The 27097-nt window shown below is 37.7% G+C and overlaps 1 protein-coding gene across 1 annotated transcript in view; it reads right to left on the bottom strand.

The window, feature by feature from the left end:
- LOC145989028 (uncharacterized) overlaps window positions 1–21910 on the bottom strand; it is a 204316-nt gene extending 182406 nt beyond the window's left edge. Inside the window, exons 1-2 of the mRNA XM_083124326.1 lie at window positions 21879–21910; window positions 15406–15454 (exon numbers count right to left, since the gene is read on the bottom strand). Of these exons, the coding sequence (XP_082980452.1) occupies window positions 15406–15454; window positions 21879–21910 (81 nt within the window). The remainder of the gene's footprint in view (window positions 1–15405; window positions 15455–21878) is intronic.
- Window positions 21911–27097: the final 5187 nt, after the last annotated feature.

Raw genomic sequence — 27097 nt, 5'->3', positions numbered from 1 at the left:
TTGTCTGATCTTTCAAATTGATGCATTTTAGTGCATCACAAGGAACTTCATCTCATAAAAATACCCTTTAATATATTCCAATGTGTATTTTGACACATTAAAAGGTACATCATTTGCAGTTTATGCACATTAACGTGTTATTGAAATCAAAATATATGTCAATTGACAAGTTTTTGGGTTCTGTGTGTGCGCCATTAACAATACTAATATTTTAAAATTGTCCCTTACATGTGACATGTAATTAAATTAAATTTAGTGTTAGGTTTAATTAAATATAATTTTAAGAATGAGATTATGAGAATCAATAAAATGACAATTACTTTGACAGCCAACACAGGCGTCTAGGCTTTCCACAGCATATCTGTGGATGACATCATGAATCAAACTTTCTATGGTTTCCTCGTTCTCATCAGTTGACACCATCAAACAAGCTTGAAGCGTATCCTGAGCAATCATATTTCTTAATTTAGCAGTTAACAAAAATATACTTTAAATGCATCCATTATTTTGACATTTAATTTTGAAGAGGACTGAATCAGTGCTTATCACAACAACAGAAAAACAGCAGAAAAAGCACGTTTTAGGTAAAATTTTGCGAAATTTCTTATCTAATGTCCAATGTTGCCAGGTTGCTGAAATTTTCGAGACGGACTCTTTTAATTTCCGAGTTGATTGCCCCCCCTCCACGACCCACCCCTGAATTCATCACTGACTGTACTACCCTGAACCCGAGAACGCAATATGGACACTGGGCTTTATCCACTCGCCAGACGACGACAATGAATAATTATATTCTATTCTCTTTGTAACAACGTCTCTCTTCTACTGCTTCCTTCTTACAATTGCAAAATCACGTGATGACGTGAGTTACGTCAAAAGTGCACAACACACGCCAAGCTATTTTTTCCTCCACACATTTTGTTTCATTATACCTTAGGGACATTGGCGTACAGTGGATAGCAACACTGCATAACAGACACAGTAACAATGCAGAAAGTATCTTCAGATGTACGCTTCTTCCTAGCATTGTTAAACACCCTAATCACTTATCGTGAATAGTATGTATTTTTTCTGTCGTGCGAATTTCTTCCGTTGGCGCTGGCATCGTGAGTACAAGGGCAAGGATTCTGCAGATGCTATCTGAGAAACAACTTCTGCGGACTTCTGGAAATTCCTACATGTCGCGTTCCTTTGTTTGTTTACTTTTTTGTCACTTTTATGTGAATTGTTCCTGAATTGTTAACCTTTTGTTCGTACAGAAATGAAAGGATACACAAGCCAAGTTTGCTTCTTTAATTTGGGGCAAAGTGGAAGCAGAACAGGATTATATATCAACACTTAGCCTATAAAATGTAGAAATTTGCCGAATATTTCTAACTCTCTCGGAAAATTACACAAAAATATTTCTTTCATTTTTGTGGAACCCAAATAAAGAAGTGAAAAATAAGCATCTTGTATCAAATTACTCTTCCTTGGAATCTGGCTAGGATGATGTGTCGTTAATTGGAATCGAACACTCGCCCTCTGTATATAACTTCCTGCAAGGACGCACATTATGCGTGACAACAGATCGCTTTCCAATCAACGTTAGTATTCCACAAGGTTCCTGTTTAGCGTCATTCAGTAGGTAAATAGACGTTTACAGGAATTTTACGACGACGACACAGCTTTCAGTCTATTGCTAGAAACCTAATTCCATGATCGCTTCCCGAAATTCAGATTCTAAGATTTATTACTCGAATTATTATTCGGATTCGGAGCCCCTTGAACGGTTAACAACTGTCAGACAACAGTTGATGCGAACGAAAACTACTAAACTTTGTCATCACTAAGACCTGGATACTTACATAACGAAAATATGCGAAATATGATGCAGAAAAACCACTGAAATATGTACATGCAAACAATCCTAGTACCTATAAAGAAGAGCAGTAACGCCAAGAAATGTTCCGAGTATAGGACAATCAGTTTGACATCACAATCAGCAAAAGTTCTTTTGAGAATCTCAAATAGACGCCTATACTCTAAAATGAACAGAGAAATAGAGGAAGAACAGTTTGGTTTCAGAAAGGGAAGAGGTACGAGAGACGCCATTGGACTACTGAGAACACTTGGAGAATGATCCTGGAAAAAGGTAAGGAAATGTTTGTAGCCTTTGTCGACTTGGAGAAAGGAAAGCCTTTGATAGAGTGAACTGGACAAGACTCTCAGGGATCCTGAAGAATATTGGTGTAGATTGGAAAGAAAGGAGGCTTATCTGCAACCTAATATGAACCTAATTGGAAGAGAGGTACGACAAGGCTGCTGCCTTTATCCTGCATTATTCAACATCTATTTAGAAGAAATAGCCAAAAATTGCTTCCAGAGCAAGGGAGGAGTGGCAGCAGAAGGATGGAAAATATCTTGTATAAGATTTGCAGATGACATGGCTCTGTTGGCAGAAAATGGAAGAACCATAAATGCGATGCTAGCAGAACCCATTGTGAACAGTTCGGGATGAAAATAAATGTGAATGAAATGAAAGCATTGGTGATCGGAAGAAAGCAGAGGAAGGCAAATGTGAGTATCAGAGATAATAGAATCGATCAAGTAGACAGCTTCAAACATCTTGGATGCATCATAAGCAATGAGATGAAATCCAGCCAAGAAATAAAGGTAAGAATAGCGATGGCGAAGGAAGCCTTCAATAGAAAGAAAAATATTTTCTGTGGATCTATGAACAAAGAACTGAGGAAAAGACTAATGAAATGCTTTGTATGGAGTGTAGCTCTATATGGTGCGGAAACATGGACACTGAGGACAAGTGAGAAAAAGCGACTGGAAGCTCTGGAAATGTGGTTATGGAGACGAATGGAACGGGTGAAATGGACAGAAAAAGTTAGAAATGAAACAGTGCTATAAAGATTTGAGGAAAAGAGATTAATGCTGGACTTAATCATGAAGAGAAAATGAAATTGGTTGGGTCACTGGAAGAGAAAAAACTGTATCTTAAGGGATGGTATTGGAATGGTCCAGGGAAAGAAAATCCGGTGAAGAAGAAGATTCCAAATGATTGACGACATCAAAATGAATTGGTCCTACGCTGCTACAAAGCAAGGGCTGAAGATCGAACAGCATGGAGGTTGCAAGGAAAGACCTGCCCCTGGGCAGAAAACAATGAGTGATGAATGAATGAATATGTACACATATTAGAATGTGTAACAGTATGTTTCGTAAGCTCTTGGCATTTCCTTCAGTCTTGTGCAATGGGGATGATCAGGCAAAGCTAATTGTAGGTGGCAGCACGATAGTTGTGTCCTTTCTCTTCAGACAGGAAACTGCTCTCCGTTTTAAATGTGGGGAATTCGATGCTGGACGTGTTGATATCACATTACATTACAAATTTAATTTGATTTTCACCTGAGAGATTATTTAGGAACAAGATACATAAATAATCAATATCCTAAAACCAGGATAAAAAAAAGATCATCCACTGCAGAAAAATATCGGAACTTAAAAAACATTAAAATTTGCACAGTGACGTAAAATTTACATCACTTGCCATTTTCATAATTTAAGTGTTTTATTGTTGTGAGTCCATTGAAGAATATTACATAATAATTCCGAATGATTCTAATTTTATTTTCATAGTTGTTAATAACTATTTTCTGTACATCATATCACACATTTCGATATGGTTAGTAAAAATGATCCTCTGTTTTATATACCTAGGTATATGTTTATCGAGACGAAAACATTTCGTCTTATCTTCTGTTTCACTTCTCGCAACCTCTATTGCGTTCTTATTTTATATTAATATTAATATAAATTATCAATATATTATTAATATTGAAAGTGTTGTAACAAAAAGAGAAGGAATGTACAAGAGGAAAGTGTATGCTTAATACAAAGAAAGCATGTGTTAACATTAAATTAGTTACATGAGCATTGTGTTTGACAATAATATCATGCACATGCGACAATTAATACATTTTTCTGCATTATTTGTGGAGTTTCTCAGATTTTTATACTCGGTGATTTAATTACATATACACGAAACTAAAGAAAACAAAGGGTAGTTTAGGATCTAAATTTTTGTATTGTCGACCCATGGCAGCTGGGAACAAACAAAACGACACCTAATTTAGTGTTTCTGTACATCAACATACGATATTTAATCCGTTCGAGCCACCATGCCGTTGTGTTTTAATATATTAACTCTTAGCTTCACAAGAAGTCATTTTCGGGAACTTACGACTTGCTACATTATTTTAAACTTTAGCGATTTAGACAGTAACGTTCAATAGCCACTTAATCGGACTCCGATGACGGCTCCACATGAAAAATTTTCAGTGAAGAGTCCCATTTTAAGGTTCGGTTGGATTTCTGGGAAATTTCGCTGAAGGGCTGACCAGCAACCATCATTACCAGAGTCAACAAGGATTATTTGCGAAATCAGAAGTGAATTACAGAGTACATACAGGACCTTGATTTTGAGCAGTGTTTGGAAGTAACTAGTTACAAGTAACAGTTACTTTTTTGAGAAAATGTAACTGTAACTAGTTACTTTTTTACGATAGAAGTAACGTTTTAACAGTTACTTTTAAAATTACTTTTACAGTTACTTTGCGACACTTAAATTGCTATGCAAGTGTCGTAAATTATTGACGATTTAGGACTTAAAGTGAGCCGGAATTCAGTTTCTGCTGCGATACAAAAGCCCATTCTTTGATACATTAATTCTTGCAAACAATACAATAGATGAAGAGGAAAAGAGAAAGTTGTTGTACTGAATTTGTGTCCTGTCGTTTGGCAGTTGGTAGGCTCCAGGTGCCAGAAATTTCAAGGTGACAGGTTTATCGATGTTTCATCTTTCGTTTGGTAGACCTGAATTCCAAACTGATATACACACCTCGTAAGAGGGGTGGATTTCCCAGAACCCTGAAGATAAGCTTCTAGGAGGAGAATTCCTTCCTATGACTGACGGTTTACCAGTGTCAGTTGTGTGCTGTGAAGTGTCTCTTGTTTCTATAGTTTGTTCCTCTGTGACCTTATAACTTCCCCCTTCTGTAAGCAGCATCCGATAGTTTTTTCCTTTGCTATAATATCGGATTAAAATGAAAAGGGAAGTACTGAAATATTTCAGTGTTTTTACGAAAGAATTCAACGGTACTGGTGTACTATGTATGAAACTGAAGAAGACGAGAGGCTAGCAAGTGCGCATATGAATGGAAAATAATGTAATTGTCTCCACGTGATTTCATTTATCCAGGGGTATATGCTTATATGCCAGGGGTTCCGGGTTTTAGTTCGGTTCAGACATGGATGTTTGTATTTGTCCCAATGCGAATACAGAAAACAGAGAATATTGACATACGTGAAAATTAAGAAAATGTGAATAACGGGGGTACTACCGCATAGGGGTATTCCTTAAAAAAAAAAAAAAAAAGAAGTCATTACCGTGCCTGACTACCATGCGAGAGACCCGAGTTCGATCCTCGGTGGGGGAGATCCTGGATTTTTTCCCACCTGTTGAAGCGGCTCCGGTGCCCACCCAGCGTCGTATAAAGTGGATGGCTACCTGGAGGAAACTCTGGGGGGGGGGGATGGGGTAAAGGCAGCCAGGGACGTGGTGCTGATCACATCACCCCCAACATCGGCCTAGATCAAGACAGTGTGGGGCCCTAACTTCACACCCACATACGCCTTCATGGCGTTGCGCAAAGCACAGGAGCGCACTTTGTAATAAATATAAATATACGAAGACATATTATGTACCAATAACATAAGCAAAATACATTAAAGTCTTCAAAAAATATTTTATTACAATTAATGGTCGATTTGTGTAATTTGGTTGCAAGAAAATTTTCAGCAGAAAGTAACTGGTGCAAAAGTAAGTTAGTTACTTTTGAAGTACAGGTAACTGTAACTGAGTTACTGTTTTAAATGAGTAACTGTAACTGTTACTTTTTTAAGCAAGTAACTGTAACGTCAACTAGTTACCTTTTTAAAAGTAACTTTCCGACAACTGATTTTGAGCTTCGATTTCCATTGGTTAAAATAAGAATATATAAAGGACCTGCTACAGTCAGATAAAATTTACCTAATTTTGGGAGAAATCATATTTTGAATATTTGTCTAGCAAATATATCTGCACTACTGAGTCAAAACTAGAGAAATGACGAAAATATAGCATGTTTATGTAAAAGTGTATTACATATTTTCCGTTTAGAGTACATAACCCAAATTTTGTAAAATGGAATTTTCAGGCATCCAAACATTGTAAATCACCGACATTTTAAATACTTGGCTACCGGACTTTACTCATCACTCCTAGCGAGCTGCACTGCTATGTGCGGCCGTCAATTGCACTCAAACTAACCATCTGAGTCATGACAATTCCTTTGGGAAGCTACTTTCACGCACCCTGAACGCGTGAAACAGAGAACATCAATCCCGGAGAAGCATCGAAAATGCCAATTTTTCACTCGGAAGGACGTCGACCACTTTAAAGCCAATTCCAAAAACTCATGCCCGGAGCACGAACAATCAAATGCCATCCTCACAATTACACTTGCTCCGTTCCGCAAAATTACACCCTCCCTGCTTGAATTTATTGTCGGACATTTCTCGAGCCTGAACAACCACCATTCTGTGCTAGCCACGGGCGCTTTAAGTCTCTCCTGACATAAAACATCTGCCATATCTCCTGAGCAGCCATAATGGACGCGATGCATCTTCCGAGGAAACCGTGTGAAAGTCCTTGAGAGATGCCGTATCACTGCCAGCGCCCGCATAAAAATAAAAGCGGTGGCCAGAGATGGACACTTGGGAAGGAAAGAAGAATTACCTCGTTCTCACAATTAAAACAGCTCCTGGCAATCTCCCGCTGGCATCATGGCTCCTGTTCTGTTCGACCAAGTGACACAGTCTCATTATGGAAGTGTCATGTCTTCCAGCGATCCTTGAAGACTGCCAGAGAGAGTGATTAATATATGGTTCCTTCCGTCGTCTGGGTTTTTCCTTCATTCGTTTTCTTTCTGTGTTACTGGATTCAAGCAAGTCATTTCTACGCTCCCCACATATATCATACTAGTTTCAGACTTAAGAACAAATCGAACATTCTAACATTCTGTTAATGATATACACCAATCTTCGTTAACTGGGTTGCTTATTTGAAGAATTTACTCAATGAAAATTACTTGGAAAGTAATGCTCAGTTACTTGAGGCAAGCTGCACTGAATTGGCATATACCAAGCGATTTAAACCTAAAACTAGTTCTGGACTTCACGGTCAAACGTGGTCAAACTGTGAGCTATGGTTAGCAGCTGACGAAGTCAAGTTCTACCATAGGATAAGTCAGTCACGTAGAAAGCTCATGTCGAAAACACTATAGTTCAAATCACAAACCCTGACACCTTCTGTAAACAAAACCACCTGCATGCAGAAAGCATTGCAAACTCATAGAAGTAAAATAATCCACACGAAAATCCAGCGTTGTTACAGGATTCATTACGTAAGGTAAAACAATGGCAAATTTGTAGTATGGGATACGCTGCCGCAAATGACGTCTCACTTTAAACCCAATGCTCTGTCCTTTTTTAATTATTGCTTCACCTTTATGGTTAACTCTTTGCACCAGTAATCATTTCCCATAAATTTGGCTTCTTTCTTTGAATATATTTTACTTGCATTTTTTAGACAAAATGATATAACATGGTAATGTATATTTCTAAGGATGATATAGATAGGAGTGTATTTGAAATTTGTTTGTACATTTTATGTAAATTGTATCTTATGTAAATAAAATATATAATGGGCATAAACAGCCATATGCATTGCTGTAAGTCCAATAAATATATTGATGATGATCAAAACAAGACAACAAGTTCGTAAATTTATTGCGGTTGGAAACTTTGACAAGCATCCTAATAACGATTTTTGTTCCGCCAAATATAGTGCACTTCGTAAAATAACTTGGTGACGTGGCAAGGCAAGATAAGTGTAAACATTTTGTAGTAATATAACTTTCAATGAGCTTAGAGATTTGTGTACATAATGATATTTTATAACATTGGTTATTTTCTAAAAATAATCATGTGAACAGCAAGGAAGTAGTGCAACTTAGTAATATTGCCTGACTTAGCCTTAGAAAAATAACATGCCGAGTTCTATGCGTGAGGGAAAGTCTCCGTGTTCTCCGAGCTTGTTTTCAAAACACCAGCCTTTGAAAAGGGGTGAGAAACAGATTCTGCTCAATATTTATGTAACGTTCTGTCAGTGGTATCCTGAGAAACCAGTAAATGAAGTGGTTAAGTTGGTATCCCAGTGCAGTGGTGTGTTAGTGTCTGCAGTTTTAAGGGTTATGAAAGAGAGAATGACCGGGAGAGTAACAATGGGCCCGTTCCGAAAGTCGCACGAGTTTAACGCGTTAAACGAGTTATGGTAACTGTCCGTTCCATAAATGCTTCCGTGCGTTTCGTGAGTTTTATTATGCTGTCCCAAAAGTCGCATTCCGTGCGTTTCGTGCAAGAACGAGATTCACCAAACGCACGGGCCAGGATGCTGGTTTGTTCCGTGAAAATCGTCTGCTCCTTGCAGACAAAGCGCGTGCTGATGGATTCAAACTGCACTAGTTCGGAAAATGTATTATAATTTTAACAGATAGCGATATGAAGCAACATGCACAAGATAAGTATGCCTTGACCGTTCTTAGAATGTGATTAAAATGAGTAACAGTGGCCATAATAGAGTTTATTTTTGCCATAAGGACATTCCTTCCGCTGACGCCATGTGGAAACTTTCTCTAAACAAAACGCTGCGCCTGCGCTTTCGCCTAGTGTGTCCCATAAGTCCGTAAAATAACTGGTTTCACCAGATTCACGAGCCCAGTTATTTTCGTTGAATGCGTTCGTTTCGTTAAGACTTTCGGAACGCACCCATAGTATGCGGCTGCATATTCGTCTGATGTTTTGAGAACGGGTTCTCACATTCAGAGGCTCTTATATAAAATGAATAAGTGCGGCGAACTATGAATGTAACAGCAGATGATTGCGGTCATGGATCAGCTGACGCGGAGTGATACATCGAATCGGTGAGACCGTTTGTTTACAGAAGGTCTCAGGAATGGTGATTTAGACCTTAGCGCCACCAAGCTGATGGTTGGAACAGGCAAAACTAGAGAAGTTTTGACGATTATTTTGCCACAGGTGCTGCCTCTGGGACGTTAAAGGCTAAATATGTATTTTTTTGGAAATTGTACTATCTAAAAAGCCTTTGGGCTGTCTTTGTTCTTGGTGGCTTTGCAAATATTGCTGATATATTCCTCTTTTGTTATAAAGAACCTCTGAACAGAAATTCACTAATATCGAGTGCGCGGCTCTCAGTATGTTTAAAAATATCACATATCTCCAAGATGGCGTCAAATTTCACTGCTCCTGACAGACTTACCTGCATGCACACACCTTGGGTAATCAATAAATTACAAACTCAAGGTACCTTTACAAACTATCTAAATATAAGATGGTGGATGGTGACAGTCTTTAAACACACAACCTTAGCACTGAACATCTGTGTACAGTGGGGGATGCACAAGTATTGCTCGGCAAATTATCCATGACTATTTTCATTAAATTTTATCTTTCCTCCTACGTGTTATAAGGAATAGATTTTTACGTATGTTGGTGCAGAACTTGTCAGCAGCTTATTTGGCGCTTTGTTTTAATTCTTGAAGTTCTCATTGCGGAAAATAAATATAATAAACATGGTGATTGACAATTTGCTTGATAATACGTAGGCATCCCACTTTCCTGATGATCGGCGTTCCCTCGCTATCATATCAATTTTGGATATAGCTGAATCAATTAATTTTAAACATGTGATTTCTTAGTATAAAACACTATAATGTGGCGAGAATCAGCAAATTTCGTGGATGGCGGGAATTTTAAAATAATAAATAGTCTCACAGACATGACAGAAGATCATGTTGTCTGTATCCGTGATACATTTTAGGAGCAGTAAATCTCTCGATTCGTGGCAGAAGGCAAGTCACGTGGCAGCTAGCAGACATGTGTCAAGTGATTACATAAGGATAAGAAAAGTACACAAAGGCAGAGATAGCGGGAGTTGATAAAACACGGCACATGGGAAAAAAGAAGTAGACGAGATTGGAGGTCTCTGGAAACTACCAACGCTCCATCTGCAATTTAGCATCACGCGATGCTGTTGAGTGTGAACATTTCACGATCTCTCACTCGCAACCTGGATATTCCAGACGAATTCGTGCATCGTAGTTCAGTCTCACTTATTGACAACCGCAATATAACAAAAAACAAACCAAGGCAGCTTTTAGACCGAAGTGACAAGCAAAAAGCGACACAAGACACTTGGGAACGTACCAACTGCAACGTTTAACACGGTGGCGGCATGACACACTACATTCGATTGGTGAAGTCCTCAACAACAAACATGTAGTTTGTCGCTTCGGTGTGAGGTCTCTCTAAGGCTACCATATTTACAGAACGAGGAATGAGAATGTATTTGAAACCCTAAATAATAATGAAAAAAAAAAACATTTTAAGGAAGAATATAAGGAGCCAATAGGAAACTGGATAACGGACCGGAAGCAAAATTGCCTGATCGCTACTCAACTCCCCTTGCTGTTGTCGATTTGATTTATTTTACTTCATTTTTCAGCAATTTTTGGCTAATCGCGAAGATGAGGAGGAGTGTTGATATGATGAAATTGGCGAGGGGACATTCACGAAGAATACCCATGTCCAGGCTGGAATTCGAACCCGGGATCCTTAGCGTCGTAGCGCGCTATTCCAACCATACTCCCCTTGCTGCCATTCCTTATTTTGTTCACTGCTGAAGAATCCATGAAAGTGAAACTTCGAATTTGACAACTTTTTAAATTTCTTTTACATTTCATGCTATTAGTATACTGAAATACTCATTTATTCTATTTTGTTATTAAATTTACAGTTTGAAAGTTAGGAGGAAATTTAAGTCTCTCACACACAAAAAGATAAATTAAAAATTGAAAACTCACGCAAGTATTTCTTTTTTGGATTAAGTGGTAACATCGAAACCGCGAAGTTCTCACCTGATTATTGAATTTTTTAAGTTTCTGATGTAACACAATTTTATTTTACTTTGGTTATTCGGTTGGAATGTTATATAACTGAACTTTATATCTGTTTCAAGTGCAAAAAAAATATTAAGCTATTTTTCTTTAACTTCGAAATGAACGATGTCAATTTATAGGAATGGTGTCTGCTGATGGTTCGTAACACCCTTGCGACGTTCATGATGAGAATACGTATCTCTCAGATATTGCCCTGTCTTCATCCTTTTCCTCAAAGAAAAGTGGCAAGAACGCTGAAAGCGAACGCGTTTCCTGCTGTCTGCAGATACAGAGCACGATAAGAAGTCGAGGGGGTCATAAACAAGAAAGTCATCCATTCAAGATGCTTTAAGTCCTGCTTAATGGTTGCTACGTTTTGTTAGATCCTCCGTAACTCGCTCTCGCGCTTTATTGGCCCAAGGTTAGCCATTTTTTATTGCGGTTTCCAGGATCGGATGTTTCTGTGCGCGCTCAAATTAACAGAGATAAGGATCTTAATCCTTTGCATCATCTGGGCTCTCGGCAAAGACAAAAGAATTACCAGCAGGTGGACTCAAGTAGATTGTAAGGAAGTACCCGCAGGTGAAGATTTTTTTCCTTCAGTCTTAACGGAAGCAAATCTTTCTCTGTGTCAAGGTGAAGTTCCACATCTGGCATCACTCTCAAAAGCAAACCACTACAGTTTTCTTGGTAAAAGCTGCCCATCAATTTCAAGAAGTACATTTCCATACAATGTTATGTAACGAAATGATAGGAAATCAAGTGCGAAATGCCAAATGCAATCTTAAACAAGAAATTTAGAGCTTAGACACATTTCTGGAGTCTGAATTACCCTGCGAGTTATGGGATAGAAAATGAACTTTGTACACAAGAAAGCAATGAACAAAACTTGTATAACGATAGCTCAGATATTTTAGAACAAAACTCTGACATATAGGTGGGTCCGTAAGACTATTGGTAAACAGAACAGCGATGATGTCCTTCCATGGTACAGTTCGCTGTTACATGCTTAAGGTAGTAATAATATTAATGGAAGGGCTCAGGAGTAAAACATGGTAAGTGACATTTTGGCCATTTCTGAGTTCATTAAGAAAAAAGGTTATTAGAAGCTAGAATGTAGATAAATTGTTTTCGTGTTGTGTTTACCAATTTCACAGGGCTTCACTGAGTCCAATGCAAATTGTATGACATGACAATTTCACTCGAAGATTGAAGCATGGCACATTTTTCATTGTAACTCAAAAATTACCATGTTTTACACCCGAGCCCTTTAATTGCAACCTGTTAAGTAAGCGGTTAACAAATAATCCATGAGTATTACCGTGCAAATTGTCCATCACCATGTTCATGCACTTTATTTGACCAAATAAGAGCTTCAAGAATTAAAAGATGACTCAAAACAAGCTGTTGAAAACTTCTCCAGCAGCATACATAAAAATCCATCGCTTAAAAACACATAGGATTGTAAGAGAAAAATTAATGAAAATAGTCATGGACAATTTGCACGGTAATACTCATGGATCCCACTGTACTGGGGTGACCCAAAAAATTCTACCTTGGATCGAATCTATTCCACTGACTGGCTTGGTTCTCTGCCTAGGGATCGGGCAAGTTGTCCTGTGGCGAGAAAGGGAGATTTACTGACAGCGCGAGGTGGGCGGGCTCCTTGCCAGCAATCATTTACCTTGGCAATGAAAGGGTATTAAAGATTCCGTTTAGGAGAAGGAGAGGAGCTAGGAACAGAACGGAAAAGGGGTACAAAGGAATTCTGGGAGGGGGTTAACTAACTTCAATCTTCCATATTCTGACAATTCCTCGAAATACATTTCTTGTAGTTTTACCATGTCAACTATGGAAGTTCGACCAAATCGGCAAGATGCGCGACGTTCAGCGTGTGTCATGTGTCTACGGATAGTTTACATGCAATCTATGCATTTTGTTTACTCTGGCATATATACATAATTTCCACAGTCTGTGTAGAAAATATATACTACTGTCAAAATAATGTCAGTTCGTTTCTGATTCCCAAACTCTGAATATAATTTTAAATTACCAGTTTTATTACTTCGTAATCAAAGTGTTTCAGTTAGATTCCCGGCAGGGAGACAGGCATGTTAATTCGGATCTTACTTTAAACTATATTTAGGTATAATCTACATTAGCTTATTCCTTCGTGGTTGTTTTCTCACCAATTAATATTAAACGTAATAATAGTTTTGCTGCTAGGATCCCTCTGCCCTTGATTAAGTAAAATCCAGTGCCATTTTGCACCTCTTATTATTTTTTCACAAAACCTTTCCATGTTATTTCTCGCCAACCAATGGCTATGTACTATCCCTAATTGCCACACCTGCATGCAAACACCCTGGTGTTTGTTCAGAAGCAAAGCCAATCAAAGCTTTCTGTTTACTACTTACGAATAAAAGTCTACATGTGCAAATTGTTCCCAAATCGCAATCTTGTCATGTACGTACCACATCCACAATCAACAACGGCGATTGGTTGTCAAAGCAAGGGGGGGAGCAAGGATAGTTTATTTTTCTTGGCAGACAAGCCTAATATTTAAGATGCCATAGTGCGGGGGTAAAAAGTGACAAAAAGTTGAGTGCAACAGCTTCCCACGCCTCCCAATCGTCGCTACCGTCCACAATCACATTTTATTTAAACAGATTAGTTAAATAAGCTAGCACAGGAGATATCGACTTACCGTTAACATCTTGAAGTTTCAGCTCACGTGGAAACCGAAGTTGAATAAACTGACAAGCTTCCTTAAAAACACTAACATCATGCACACACATTTGAAATACCATCTCCTAAAAATGAACAACATTACTTGGTAACACTGAGAAAGATAACAAAATCGCGAGACCAACAGCAAAGAAATGTGACCATCTGCACTGATAGATTGAATTTGACTGTCAGTTCTGCAGCGTGTTTTAGTCGAACAACTTCCGTTACAACATTGGTGCAAGATGCAACATGTCTGACCGTGCCGTTTACCCCCAGGCTATAAATTTCCGCTCCATATTTCCAGGCATTTCAAAGTTCCGGCTTGCTTGCGTTTTTTATTATCTCGTGTGTGGTATCTTCCCGTTGGATAACGCAAAGAATGGCGCACTTTATACTTCAAATGCGTAGAATTCTGACCCGTTATTAGCATACGCACTCTTTATATTGCCTTCTCATAGGTTGTCAAGAAATATACTGAAAGCAATATTTTGCGAAATCACGATCGCACACAGAGCGTGTAACGCAATAAACACGAAATTCGTGCCACACAATGACATAAGTTGACTCATGTGAATGTAAGATGTCACTACTAGAGTGAAAATATATGTTTGATAAGATGCCCAAGAAACCGAACAATTCGCATTCAGAAAATGATGTCTAGTTTATCCATAGACTTTAATTGGTAATTAAAACTTGAGTAAAGGTTTACTCTATAATCGATATAAAATGAATCTTGAAATTATTACAATGATAATTACGTATTATAAATATTATGTTTTATATATGTACTTACGCTGCTTACGTAAACCAATAACTTGACAAGCTTATTCGCCCGGAAAATGTTCTCGGAACGCCCATTTGTCCCGTATTTAGCTAAAGAAATAACGAATTCATATTTCCTATGATGACTGTTCACTGTTCAGTGGACCAAAGAACGAAATCGTCTGTACTTAACGACAGTGGAAAGCATATTGCAAGTTCTAGTGAATGAGAATAAGTCATGTTCTGAATTTTATAGTAGTGCATTGGAAAAATATGTCCTTTTAAAGGACGCCAAGAGTGTACTCAAATATTAATATAATTTGCCAAAATGTTAAAAATTAGGGATTTACAATGCTTTAAACAGCAATTGATTTTGTAATGTTTAAAAATGTTATAAAAATATTTTAAACTATATCCATGTCTATATAATCTGTATATCCCGTTTTTTTTTATTTTAGAAATCTGGGAACCCTAATGTACGATAGACAACCATTACAAAATTGTACACTATTCAGTACTACCTATTTGTCAATCCGTGATTCTCTTGCAGAACATGGATAAATATAACGTCTCACTTAAAAAAAGTATATATGTAAAACATTTCCATTTCTATTTAAAATATTCGCTACAAACTTATAAGCACATACGCTTGCAGAATTATTCTAACAGCCAGTTCCTCGGCCCCCACAAAACTATTCGGACATATGACAAAAGGAACCAAGCTTTCGAAAAAGAAACAAAAACTATACTTTGCGAGCATGTCATACATTCTTAAAACTTCATATAGATTGTTGTGGGTACTTACCACTGCATTTGTGTGTGTGTGCAACAACCAGATAGGTTCGCCAATTCCTCTGGAAGACTGTTCTTAAGATGTTTAGGGTCCCCACATCATAGCGCCCACACTACCATCTGTGGGTTGAATGCAGAACCGGCCCTAGGAAGAATAAAAATAATTCTTCGTGAACCATTTATTACAAGTTTATAGGACGCTGGCAGCGTCCAAAATGGTTTCTTCTTGGGATTGTATTGACATACTTAAAAATATTCAAACTTACTGAAATTATATTCTAAACAAGGAACCAATCAAAAATAGTTAACATGCACTATTCGTTTAATTATGTAATGAAATCAAGAAATGAAAATATTATTTCATATGAAACAATGTAAATTCAGTAAAACGTCAAAATAAAATGAAAAGTAAACCAGAGAGAATTATGACACCGAATGTAATTGGATATGATTAAAAATTGCATTGGTAGGTAAGATAATAGTTTTGATATTGAGCACATGTGGTTTTGTAATTAAATATCTATAATGTATGCCATTGGAAGGGAAAAGCCACATTAATTTAGAAACTTATAGCCTACTCTTCTCATAATTCTTGGTTTTGACTTTCGACATGTTCCGCTTATTGCTGTTAGCTAATAATACAAAATACATAATCAATTGTGTATTAATTGTAATAATGTTTATATTGTGATTAATGAACAAAAATCGGATTTTTTTTTCAGACCTTTGAAAAAAGAATAGGTTATGGGCCCCGCAGCTACCTTGGGCCCCCACTTGTTGAGTGTGCTTCGTTGGACCACTATTCGATCACCTAATTTTGAAAGCTGTTGCATTTTCGCATTTTATGTACCGTACGTTAGAGACAGATACTAAATAATCTGGATTTCATTTTAGGTGCCTCACATGACGTAGCGTTTATCAAGGTGGGAATCCATTATCTTGGAAAATTCTTGCGTTTGTTAACTTAAAAGACTATTACTCGCTTTTGACTATTATGTTACGTGCTGTTACGGACACAGGTTTCGGCACAAGCAAGAGACCCAACACGCGATTTATTCATGCCCAATTACAAACACTGACAGCTAACAAATTACAGGACTCACGAACAAAGTATTGGGTTATTCTACACTTCTGTGTCTCCCTTAACTCCCTTGCGCAGTTTTCAAAGGGGCAAGTGAATCAGTGTTGCAACATCTCAATGATAAAAATGGGCCAAATCACATCTAAAATAATTTCCAAAGTGCTACGTTCAAAAGTGAGCAACATGTCTACGTGCATTAATGATGATTCTAGGGACATGAACATTTGCATGTAAAAATAAGAAAAATCGAGCATAAAATCTAAAAAATGTGGAATCAAATTCGCAAATAGAAACTACAAAGTTCTTTTTAAAAAAATTGTGCAAGGATCTCACATTTGTACATGTTTGGCAAACTGCAGGTGCGCGTATACATGTAAACTTACACTATTTCCAATTTATCAATGAACTTCCGTCATCTCTTTTCTGCGATGATTCTCGTGCTTATAAAGCGGTCACTATAAGTTGCTCTGTATTTATTGCTTTTGTGCAGTTTATTGTTCTAACCTATTAATATGCTGCCTAGCGGTGGCTCAGTCGGTAACGCGTCTGACTACTATGCTCAAAGTCCCGGGTTCGATCCCCGGCCGGTTCAAATCCGGGAACTTTTCTAACGATGGAAGCGGCCCCGGCGCCCACCCAGCGTCGAATAACATGGGTACCTTGGGGAAACCCTGGGGGGTAAAGGCGGTCAGGGGCGTGATGCTGATCACATCACCCCCACTCACGACCGGATCAAGAAAGTGTGGGGCGTTACCCCACACCCCCTATACGCCTTCATGGCGTCGTGCTAAGCACAGGGGAGCACTTTACCTTTTTTAAGGCATAGGCGTGCCAAAGAGAGGCTAAGGGGGCAGTTGCCTCTCCTAATATATTTCACTTAGCAGTATGTCTACAATTTCGAAAAAACAAAATTCCAAACTGTTCCAGCTTTTCTAGACCAAGAACCAAAATTTTCCAGAATAAAGCTATTAGGCAATTCATACATTTTAACATATGAAGGGCCAGGGGGAAAAACGATGAATGTCGATTTTTCGCCCATTTTGAGATCGCAACGCCATCTGATAGTTCAGAAGCTGTACTATAAGAATGAGAACGGCCTTGGTTGGGAAACGATGAGAAGTGCCTGAAAAACGCATTATTATTTTGGCATATATTAACGTTCTTATGGAAAGAAATACTTTGTTTTTCATTTCCTGGCAAATTGTCTCGTATGAACATTCATCGTTTTTCCCCCTGGCCCTTCATATGTGTAAGAAGGTTAATATATTTTAGCTAACACCAAATTTAAGAATCCAACTTCACTAAGTTTTTAGAATATTCACTTCACAAGTAAAAGTGATAACAGTAGGATTGGCATTTTCTGTAAAAATAAAATTATAAGAATTAAACCACAATCAATACATAATACCTTTGTTAATCTTCTATCTACCAAACACAACCCACATATTGATTAATTGATTGATTGATTTGGCGCTTTAAGTCCACTTTATGCACAGAAAGGCTAATCGGGACTGGACCTACAGTTTAAAGTGGGATCCGAACCACAAGGTGCCTCCACCGGGTATCGAACCCGGGACCCCTTGATTGCAAGGCGACGACGCTACCACTGCGCCATCGGGGAGGCCCCCACAACCCACATATTGCAACAAGAAAATGGAAAATTCCAAATAGCCAATTACTGTAGTAAATTTCTACATAAAAATAGTTCAAAACGAGCCCTTTTCCTACAGTATTCAACATAAAAATTTTACTGTAATACTCAGCATGTCAAACTGAAGTATAGTTTTTTCCACAACCAGGGCCGGATTAAGACGAAATTGGGCCTGATGCGTAAAATTGGTAGCATTAACTTGAAATCTTCGGTGAACAATAAACACAACAACGTTATAGTTACGTTACAGCGCAAAGAATAATAGTAACTGTATAATAAGTAACGCTGTGTCTAGGCGTCCGAAATTGGGGCTCTAAATTTCATTCTAAGATTTATTTTCAGGTTAATATAGCAAAAGAAAACTGTTCAGCTTTCGGAAAATTCTCGTCTGTTTTCATCTGGGCCTAGTTCAGGAATGGGACTAATGCTGCAGCGTCAATAGTTTTCCTTGGTTCAAAAACCTACTTTTAGTGCAGTGCTACAAAATAGTTGATTTTTCCAGAGTCAATTTTCCTGACATTTCCAGAAAGAGTAAAATTCCTGATTTTTTCAGAATTTCCAGGTTTTCAGGACTGGTAGACATCCTGCTTAGAAATTCAGCGGTTAATGAACAGTATTATATTAATAAAAGAAAAAAGATGAAGCATTTTCAAACCGATCAAAGTTCCAAGAAACTAGAGGGGCATTATTCGTTATGTAATGGGATGTGTCAGTGGCACGGTGAAGATGCTTAAAACTCTTGCATCAACTGAAGAATGGGTACGTGCACGCTATCGCATAAAAAGATGAATTGTGACCACATTTTTTTTATATCTTCGTGATATCTATATACAGATATTCACTATAGTGAATACATGGTTCATTCTGCACAGGTTGATTAGTCATATAACCGTGAACGGTAATGGCGTGCTGAAAATTTTGTTTCTGGTCTTTTCTGCACCAGCAGTAGTAGTACTGGTAGGCACTGGCGTACGCAGAGAGGGCTGACGAAGATACAGACCCCTCCGAAATTTTAAAAAATTGCCATCTTTGAAAGTGAAAACTTTTAAATAAACGAAATATCTTATTGTGCATACCGTCCACCTAGAAATCAGGTATGTAACTTTAAAATTCCAGCCCCTCCCGAAAACAAAAAATCGGCGTACGCAAGTGCTGGTAGGTGTATTATTAACATTACTAACGTTCTTTACAACTAAAGTAATTTAGGATTATATCGCCTCAGTTACGCATTACGAATGGTTCTGTAGGGTAAATCCATGTATATTTGAGAATTAGTGAATATTTTCTCTCTTCCTGGAAGGGCAATAAAAAGGCATACATAATTTTAACTTTTCGTGAAATCAGTCACCGCGAATATTTCATGCCCGCGAATTAGGGATTCTGGAATCTAATACATGCGACATAATATTGTGTTTGTTCATCCATGAATTCAAACATGTCATATCAACATAACTTCTTCCTCACAACTACATACCTATCCCAATATTTTGTATCATTTCTTATTTTACGTCACTTTTTCGCCTAATTAATCGCGACGACAAGAATGATGGAAGACGACTCAGAAAAAAAACCAATCAGACTTCCAAGGCATTACAGACGCTCGCATATATTGAAATAAAGTTCAACACGTGATGCATATGGAATAGATTTTTTCTTGAGGAGCCCGAAGAAGCAGTTTGTATTCTCATGTCAGAAATGTGCAATAATACCAGATCCGGACCCAAACGATCAAAGTTGGCAACACTGCACTGAGTTCCTAGCGTAACGTTCAGTTAGGTGATATTTCGTGTTGAGAATGGCTACACAAGATGGCCGCACCCGCGGAAGCACATAGATGCTGCAGAGAATACATATAGCATGCGAGCGGTTTGCGAAGTTGCACGAAAGTTAAACAAATACAATTATGGAAGCTAATCTTGAGCAGCACGCACCACAGTTCGACAGTGCATGGCGGATTACATGATTACCTCCTTATATTGTTCAACAAGGAATATTCCACACATCTAGAAAAAGAAGAAATTATAAGCTTAAGATTTTAGGAAACTTACATGCCTTAAGGTCCAAAATCTTAACGAGTTTATTAGTGTCAGAGACTTTGTTAAACTACAAGAATGCATAATACTGAAAAACAATTACTGCCCGACATATGCAGATATACGAAGCAGAAGATTTAAATTTCTAGAACTTTTAATATGTGCAATAGTATTCTCTCCATACTCACCCTATGTATTTATTATATATATAGGCTTGTTTATGCTGTTCTTGTATTGAGTTTTATATTTAGATATATATGCTAGTCTTGTATTAGGTATGTCTAATATTTGTATGTTTATACTATTCTTGTATTATGTTTTATATTTGTATGTTTATACTATTCTTGTATTATGTTTTATATTTGTACCAATGACGACAACTATTGAATTATTGTAATGCTTAATGATGAATAAACATATTGATATTGAGATGTATAAATGATATATTTTATTGTAATTGCATATCCAGACGATTAGTAATCTGTGCTGCGTTGTAGCATACACATGCAGTATAAAGTCTCGTTTTTCGAGAGTTCTTAACCCGGAAACTAGGTGTCAAAGCAGGAAACATTACTTGGCTTCATGACAGCGAAAATTTGTACGGTAACACATCGTGCATGTTGTTTATACTTATATATTTCGAGGCTCGGGACGAGACCGAGACTTGCTTTTCGAGACACAGATGAGTCGTCTGGTCCACATACCATCCCTAGCGAGTTTCAAAGGAAGAGACAGAAAAATGGAGAGCGAACAACGATACATGACATAATGACAGTGAGGAGAGTGTAACAGAGAATAAAGAGGAATCAAGTGGAGAGAATGTGAGAAAAGAGGGAAAGGAAAAATGGAAGAGAGGAACGAGAGAGAATGAGAGAAAAGAGCAAGAAGAAGAAGAAAGTGGAAGAGGAAGAGGAAAGTGGGGGAGAAACGAGAGAGAATGAGAGAAAAGAAGAAGACTATCCAAGAGGAAGGGGACAGTGGGAGAGAAAAAATGAGAAAGAAACGGACGAAGAGACAGGAAGAGATGAAAACAAACGAAGAAAGATTAAAATAGATAGGAAAAGAAAGAGTAAATAGCAGATTCCAACAGAAAGAGAGGAAGAGTCGGACAGGAAGAAACAGAGAGGGAAAGAGGAAAAGGAAGGAGTGAGAGACATGCAAGAGAAAAAGAAAGAGAAATAGAAGTCAGACAGCTGGGAGGGGACGGAAGAGAGAGGGCAAGAAAAGGAAGACGGAAGTGCAAGAAAGAAAAATTGGAAGATATAGAAGGGGAAAGAGGGAAAAGGAAATGGAAAGGCCAGGGACAGGAAAACAACCAGTTGCAGTGTAGGAAGGAAGTGCTACCAGAGGTTGACAGCCACCATTTTCCATGCTTTTTAAAACTGAAGTCGTTGACGCAGCCCTGGTGACTTTATGTTTGCTCAGCACGCACAGTTGACAAGCGTTGGAAATGTCCAAGAATTTTATGCAAAACGTCAGTTAAATATGCGGGTAGATCCTACTGTACAAAATATTTGAGAATAAAGAAAATAAATAATATGATTCGATATACCTTTTTATTTTTCATATTCGAACAACATTCAATGCACTATTTTCTTTAAACTATTGAGATTTATTGAAAAATTAATTTTCATTGTGGACTTCTACTTTTTTTTCACTTATATTTCTCATTTTCTTTAATGATAATCCTCAAAATATTTTTTCTCTTAAATTTTTCTCACTTCTTCTTGTCCTTTGTGCATCTCTGCATCATTTTTGCGCTATTTCACTCCTTCTTCCTCTTTCTTCTTCCGTAATGACATTCTCATTCTCTTTCTCTTTCTTCTGTTTTTCTGTATTGATTTCCTTTTACTCTCTCACTCCTTTCTATTGTTTCTTCTTTTCCTCTTCGTCCTTTCTCATTTGAATTTTGTTTATTTGACGCCGCTTTATACATGTAAATTCATTGGATCTAGGACTCCTGAATTCTGAAGCGTGTCGCAATAACCGTTCGCCATCGAGATTCGATTCACGTTTGCTACTAGTCAGCTGTTATGCGACGTTACAGTCTAGAGTTTTACAGAATGATCAAATTAAAACGTGGAAGTTTTAAGTGGGACACCCTGTAAATATATCAATTCAGGACGAACTCTCGTTTTTCGTTTGCAAAGCTTCCCATTGAAAAACAAAAGCATGGAGAAAACTGACTTTATGGAAAGTCTTTCGAGAGTGAGAGTGCATTCGATTGTTGCACTGTGATCACTGCACAAAAGCAAAACCGAGATACAAAGCACGATAACACCTCGGAATCAGCTCTGCTTCCTAAGAGTTTACGGCGAGAAAATGTCCGCCGATTTAACTCTTTCGCTCACGGGGAAGGCCGTTACACAATGCCCAAGCTATCTGCCTAATTGCGAACACAATTGTTACAAAGTGCCAGTGGGCTGTGCAATTAGTTTCTGGTATTAACGATCCACGATGAGAACAGCTGGAACAGTTCCTCAGACTTGATGAACTTCTCACAAAGGCAAGACAAAAAAGAAATCTCGAAAAGAATTTACTTTACAAAATCGTCAGTTAGACCTTCATGTCTTTCGTACGAACAACTTGCCTTTACATTTCCTTACTTGTTAAAACGGATGTGGCTCGAATTATTTGTAACGTGTGCGTGTGTCGAAAGGGTTCAAGGTTAATTTCTCAACTCACAGTGTACTATTCAAGTAAAATAATGCCACTATTCACAGACTATCTGCGCTTGTCAACCAACCACATTACCAAAGAACATTACTTCGTGAGATTATTAATAACTAAGTTAAATATTGACAACCTTTAGCAATAAAATTGCTCATACTTGTAAAAATAATCGCGAGAGCCAGATCTCTATTACATAGTGAATAACAGTTAGAAAAAGAAAAGTCTTACTTGTAATTGTGTAAAGTTATAATTCTGAGAGTTGCCCATAATTGAATATTCGTTAAGACTTCAATAAAATTGCATATAGCACTGTATTCTTTCGAATGTGGCCCAGCAAATAAAGGAACTTGTTGCCTAAATACCTTACAAAGTAGTGCAAGGGCAAAATGACAGCTTTCTTGATTTCAGTAATAAATATAATATGTACTGTAGCTACAATATTCTAAACTCTCAAGTAACACGTACGGCCTTATATTAATAATTTGACCAAATACGGAACACAATTTCGAAGTGAAGTTTGATAAACGTCGATTGCAAGACGTGTTGCTGAAAATCTCCATCTGTGAGCTTGGCAGGTTAAAATGGAGTGTGCAACAGTTATCTTTTCGGTATGACGCGTTAGCGATAAGCGTTAATAAGCTGGTGGGCTAATTTTTCTCTTGGAAACATTGCACCATCTGTTAATCTTGACAATGGATTAAGTGCTGCAGCACTGCCATCATCTTTAAACCACTTACATATATCCAAAGTGCAATGAGGGGGTGGTTATTGTATGCTGGCTAACATTATACGCCAGACTTCAGATACGTAATCATCAAGCTTTCGTTATTTTTTTTGTTTGTTTAGTTAGCGATTTCATTACGCCTGTATATATATATATATATATATATATATATATATATATACACACACACACACACACGAGGTGTGGCTAGAATAAAACCGGATTGTTATTGCTGTCGACAAACGGCAAGCGCGTCAAGCTCAAGCGGTGCATGAGTGTATAACGTGATATCCTGCCTATCGACTGTGTGATTGCCCAGGGTGCGCGGCAGTCAGTTCCGCTGTAGCTTGTGGATGAAGTGAACCGTACATCTGTGCTCCGTCGGAAAAATGTTAAGTGTGAAAGTGGAACAGCGTATAAATGTGAAGTTTCTTATGAAACTCGGAAAATCTGCCACAGAAACTTATGGTTTGTTGAAGGAAGTGTACGGAGAAGAGTGTTTATCACGCACGCAAGTGTTTGAGGGTTTTCAAAGGTTTAAACAGGGACGAGAAGTGACCGCGGATGACTCGCGTCCTGGACGGCCTTGCACGTCAAAAACGAAATCAAACATTGCAAATGTCGGTGAACTGATTCGAATTGGCTACCCGAAGGTCAAACTGTCAACCGACATTATTTCATTACGGTGCTGACGACCCTTTGTGAGCGAGTAAGAAGATGACGACCTGATTTGTGGAAAAGCAAGTAATGGATTCTTCATCAGGACAATGGTCCTGTCCACACGGCAATGTCAGTCAAGGCTTTTTTGGCCAAGCATGGGATCCCAGTGTTAGAACATCCACCCTATTCGCCGGATCTCGCTTCGTGCGACTTTTTTTTAATCCCAAAGGTCAAATCAGCACTGAAAGAAACCAGATTTACGACCGTAGGATCTGTGAAAAGAAAAGCGACGGAGATCATGAACATGGTTTCAGAAAATGATTTCCAGCACTGCTTCCAGCAATGGAAGATTCGTATGGAGCGGTGTATCGATACTGCAGGGGAGTACTTTGAAGGGGATAATGTTTGTATTGTACAAAATAACCAATAAAAGATTTTGTAGCAACAGTCCGGTTTCTTTCTAGCCACACCTCGTATATATATCTTAGTGTGTGCAAGTTGCATAACTTATGACTTGACTACCTTAGTTTTAGGTTCTAAAAAATGTACTTTTACGTTCCTAAAATAGGTCCCAAAAATCCTAAAACAGGCTCTAAAAATATTAAATTAGACTAAAAAAATCCTGAAGTTGGTTCCAAAAAACTTTAAATGGTTCAAAGTTCCTGAAAAAATACTAATTATGTAAAATTGTTAAAAACAAAATTTCAAAGGTACCGTGAGAAATTTTAATAATTTATAACAAAATATTCATTTTCTAAACAAATTTTCAAAATTATGCACTAAATATTGCAATACTAATACTCTTGCTGTTACCAAAAAATACTTATCGATATGCTGCACAATACATAACAATCTTTTTCATATTATCCACATCCAAAATCCCGCCTTTTACCTGGGAGGATCATCTTATATGCTGAAAATGATCTTTGAACAGAAACATAGTCAGTGGTGCAAATTTGAATGCTGAAACGTTATATCGTAATGCGTGAATGCTAAAAAGCACCAAAAGTAAGCAAGACCACACGGATCACAAGTTTGCACTTTGGACTGTGCATGCAACAGTGGCACCAGACATTTTGCTTTGTTTAGAGCTTCAAAAAACATTATGGACTTAAGAGGGAGGGAAACAGACAGAGAGTATGTTTCAAACAAGCTAGTCATGGCCGTATTTAGAGGGGGGGTTTCTAGGGTTCAAAACCCCCCCCGAAACTTCTGACATGTTGGATTAATGGAAGTTCAGAAACCAAAATCTGTAACAAATTTTCAATTTTTTTTTCGAAGCATCACAAAAATACAGGAGACAATGTTGAAGCGATCGAGCTAGAATTCTCATACATTTGGAATTCTGAAACTTGAGTGAAACATCGTAACCCACCCGCGACCCCTCCATTATCACTTCTGCTGTCATCTTTCCAGTGTTGCTCCTGCGTCACAAGGAATATAGACTGAAAATTTCCTTATGATTGTCCCGAATTTCCCTTTCCAGCTTTTAAATTCCCCGTCCGATAAAGTCGAAAATCCCCCTTGATAGGAGTTCAAACCTAGGATCTCCAGTTTCGTAGCGCATTACGTTCGCGATTGAGGTTACAATCCATGCACCAGGCTAAGTTTTTAAAAAGAATAACTGGTTCACACTTTTCAAAATTCCAAAAATTTAATTTTAAAGTTAAACAACATCTAAATTTAAATCTAAAATTTCCATCTAACTTTTAAAGCTTTTCTCTTGAAGGTATCTAAAGTTTAATGACGAAGTATAATAATTGTGCATTTCAGTACACACTGTATGAAACGTTAAAAAAAACAAAAAGAAACTTGTGCTGGATATTCACTCATCTGCTGGATTGAGTAAGCCCCCTCAAGAATATAACAATAATATAATAATAATAATTATTAGTATTATTATTATGGAATAAAATTGTTTTATTATTATGAAATTTTAATTATTATTGTACAATTATTGTTATTATTTCTATTATTCAAATTTCTGGCGACGCCCATGGGAACAATTATGAATGAACCCCCCCCCCCGAATTTTTTTCCTGCCTACGGCCATGAAGCTAGTCATTGTATTTCTTCGTTACCAGACAGAACAAATACCTCTGTATGATGTAAAAATCCTGTAAAAACCTAAAAATATATATAAAAACCTTAAAAAAGGTTTGATTTGGGCGCAAAAACCTAAAGTATAGGTTCTAACAAGCAAAATAGGTTACTTTTGGCACTATATTATCATTTGTTGCGTTTTTTGATGAAACGTTGACGTAACTTGTTATTTCTTATTTACCTGCAAAGGAAAATAGGTTAAAAAACTAAAATCCGAGGTGAACTTACGACTTATGTACAGTTTTTGCCATGTCTGGTAATGTTTTGTGTGTGAATGTAGAATATGTGTGTTATTTACAAACCTTATTCAACGTTTTAACCTTTTGTTCACGCCTAGCAAGATGTGCCAGCAGTCACAAGTAGTGGTCTAAGTAGGCAGTGGCCAATGATGCAAAGTTTTGTGGTAATTGGCTTTTTTTTTTCTAAAGGGATAATTTCATTGGAAACCGGTTTTCAATATTTGCTTTCAAAAACAACAACATTAAGAGATTATATTCTTATAATAACTATGTAAACTTAGGCAGTGGTACCATATGGTGTTTTCAAGTTTTTACCATCGCGAAAGGCTGGAGGTCCACGGCAGTAACGTGCCCAGGATTTTCGTAAGGGAGGGTTACGTACACTTCTCTTTGATGATCATGCCTCATTTTGCCATCTTTGACGTTCTTTTTTAGAAATACTGGGCCAAAAAGAAGATTACGACCCCCATCAACCCCCCTTGTACAGTCCCGGGCATTTCTGGGTTGTAATGATTTATTTGAAAGTCAATGGTGTTGTTAC

The sequence above is a fragment of the Lepisma saccharinum genome, chromosome 6 (genome assembly GCF_977018435.1).
Source record: "Lepisma saccharinum chromosome 6, izLepSacc3.1, whole genome shotgun sequence".
Classification (NCBI taxonomy): domain Eukaryota; kingdom Metazoa; phylum Arthropoda; class Insecta; order Zygentoma; family Lepismatidae; genus Lepisma; species Lepisma saccharinum.
Note: the sequence above shows the minus strand (reverse complement) of the source record. Positions and strands in the feature narration are given on the sequence as shown.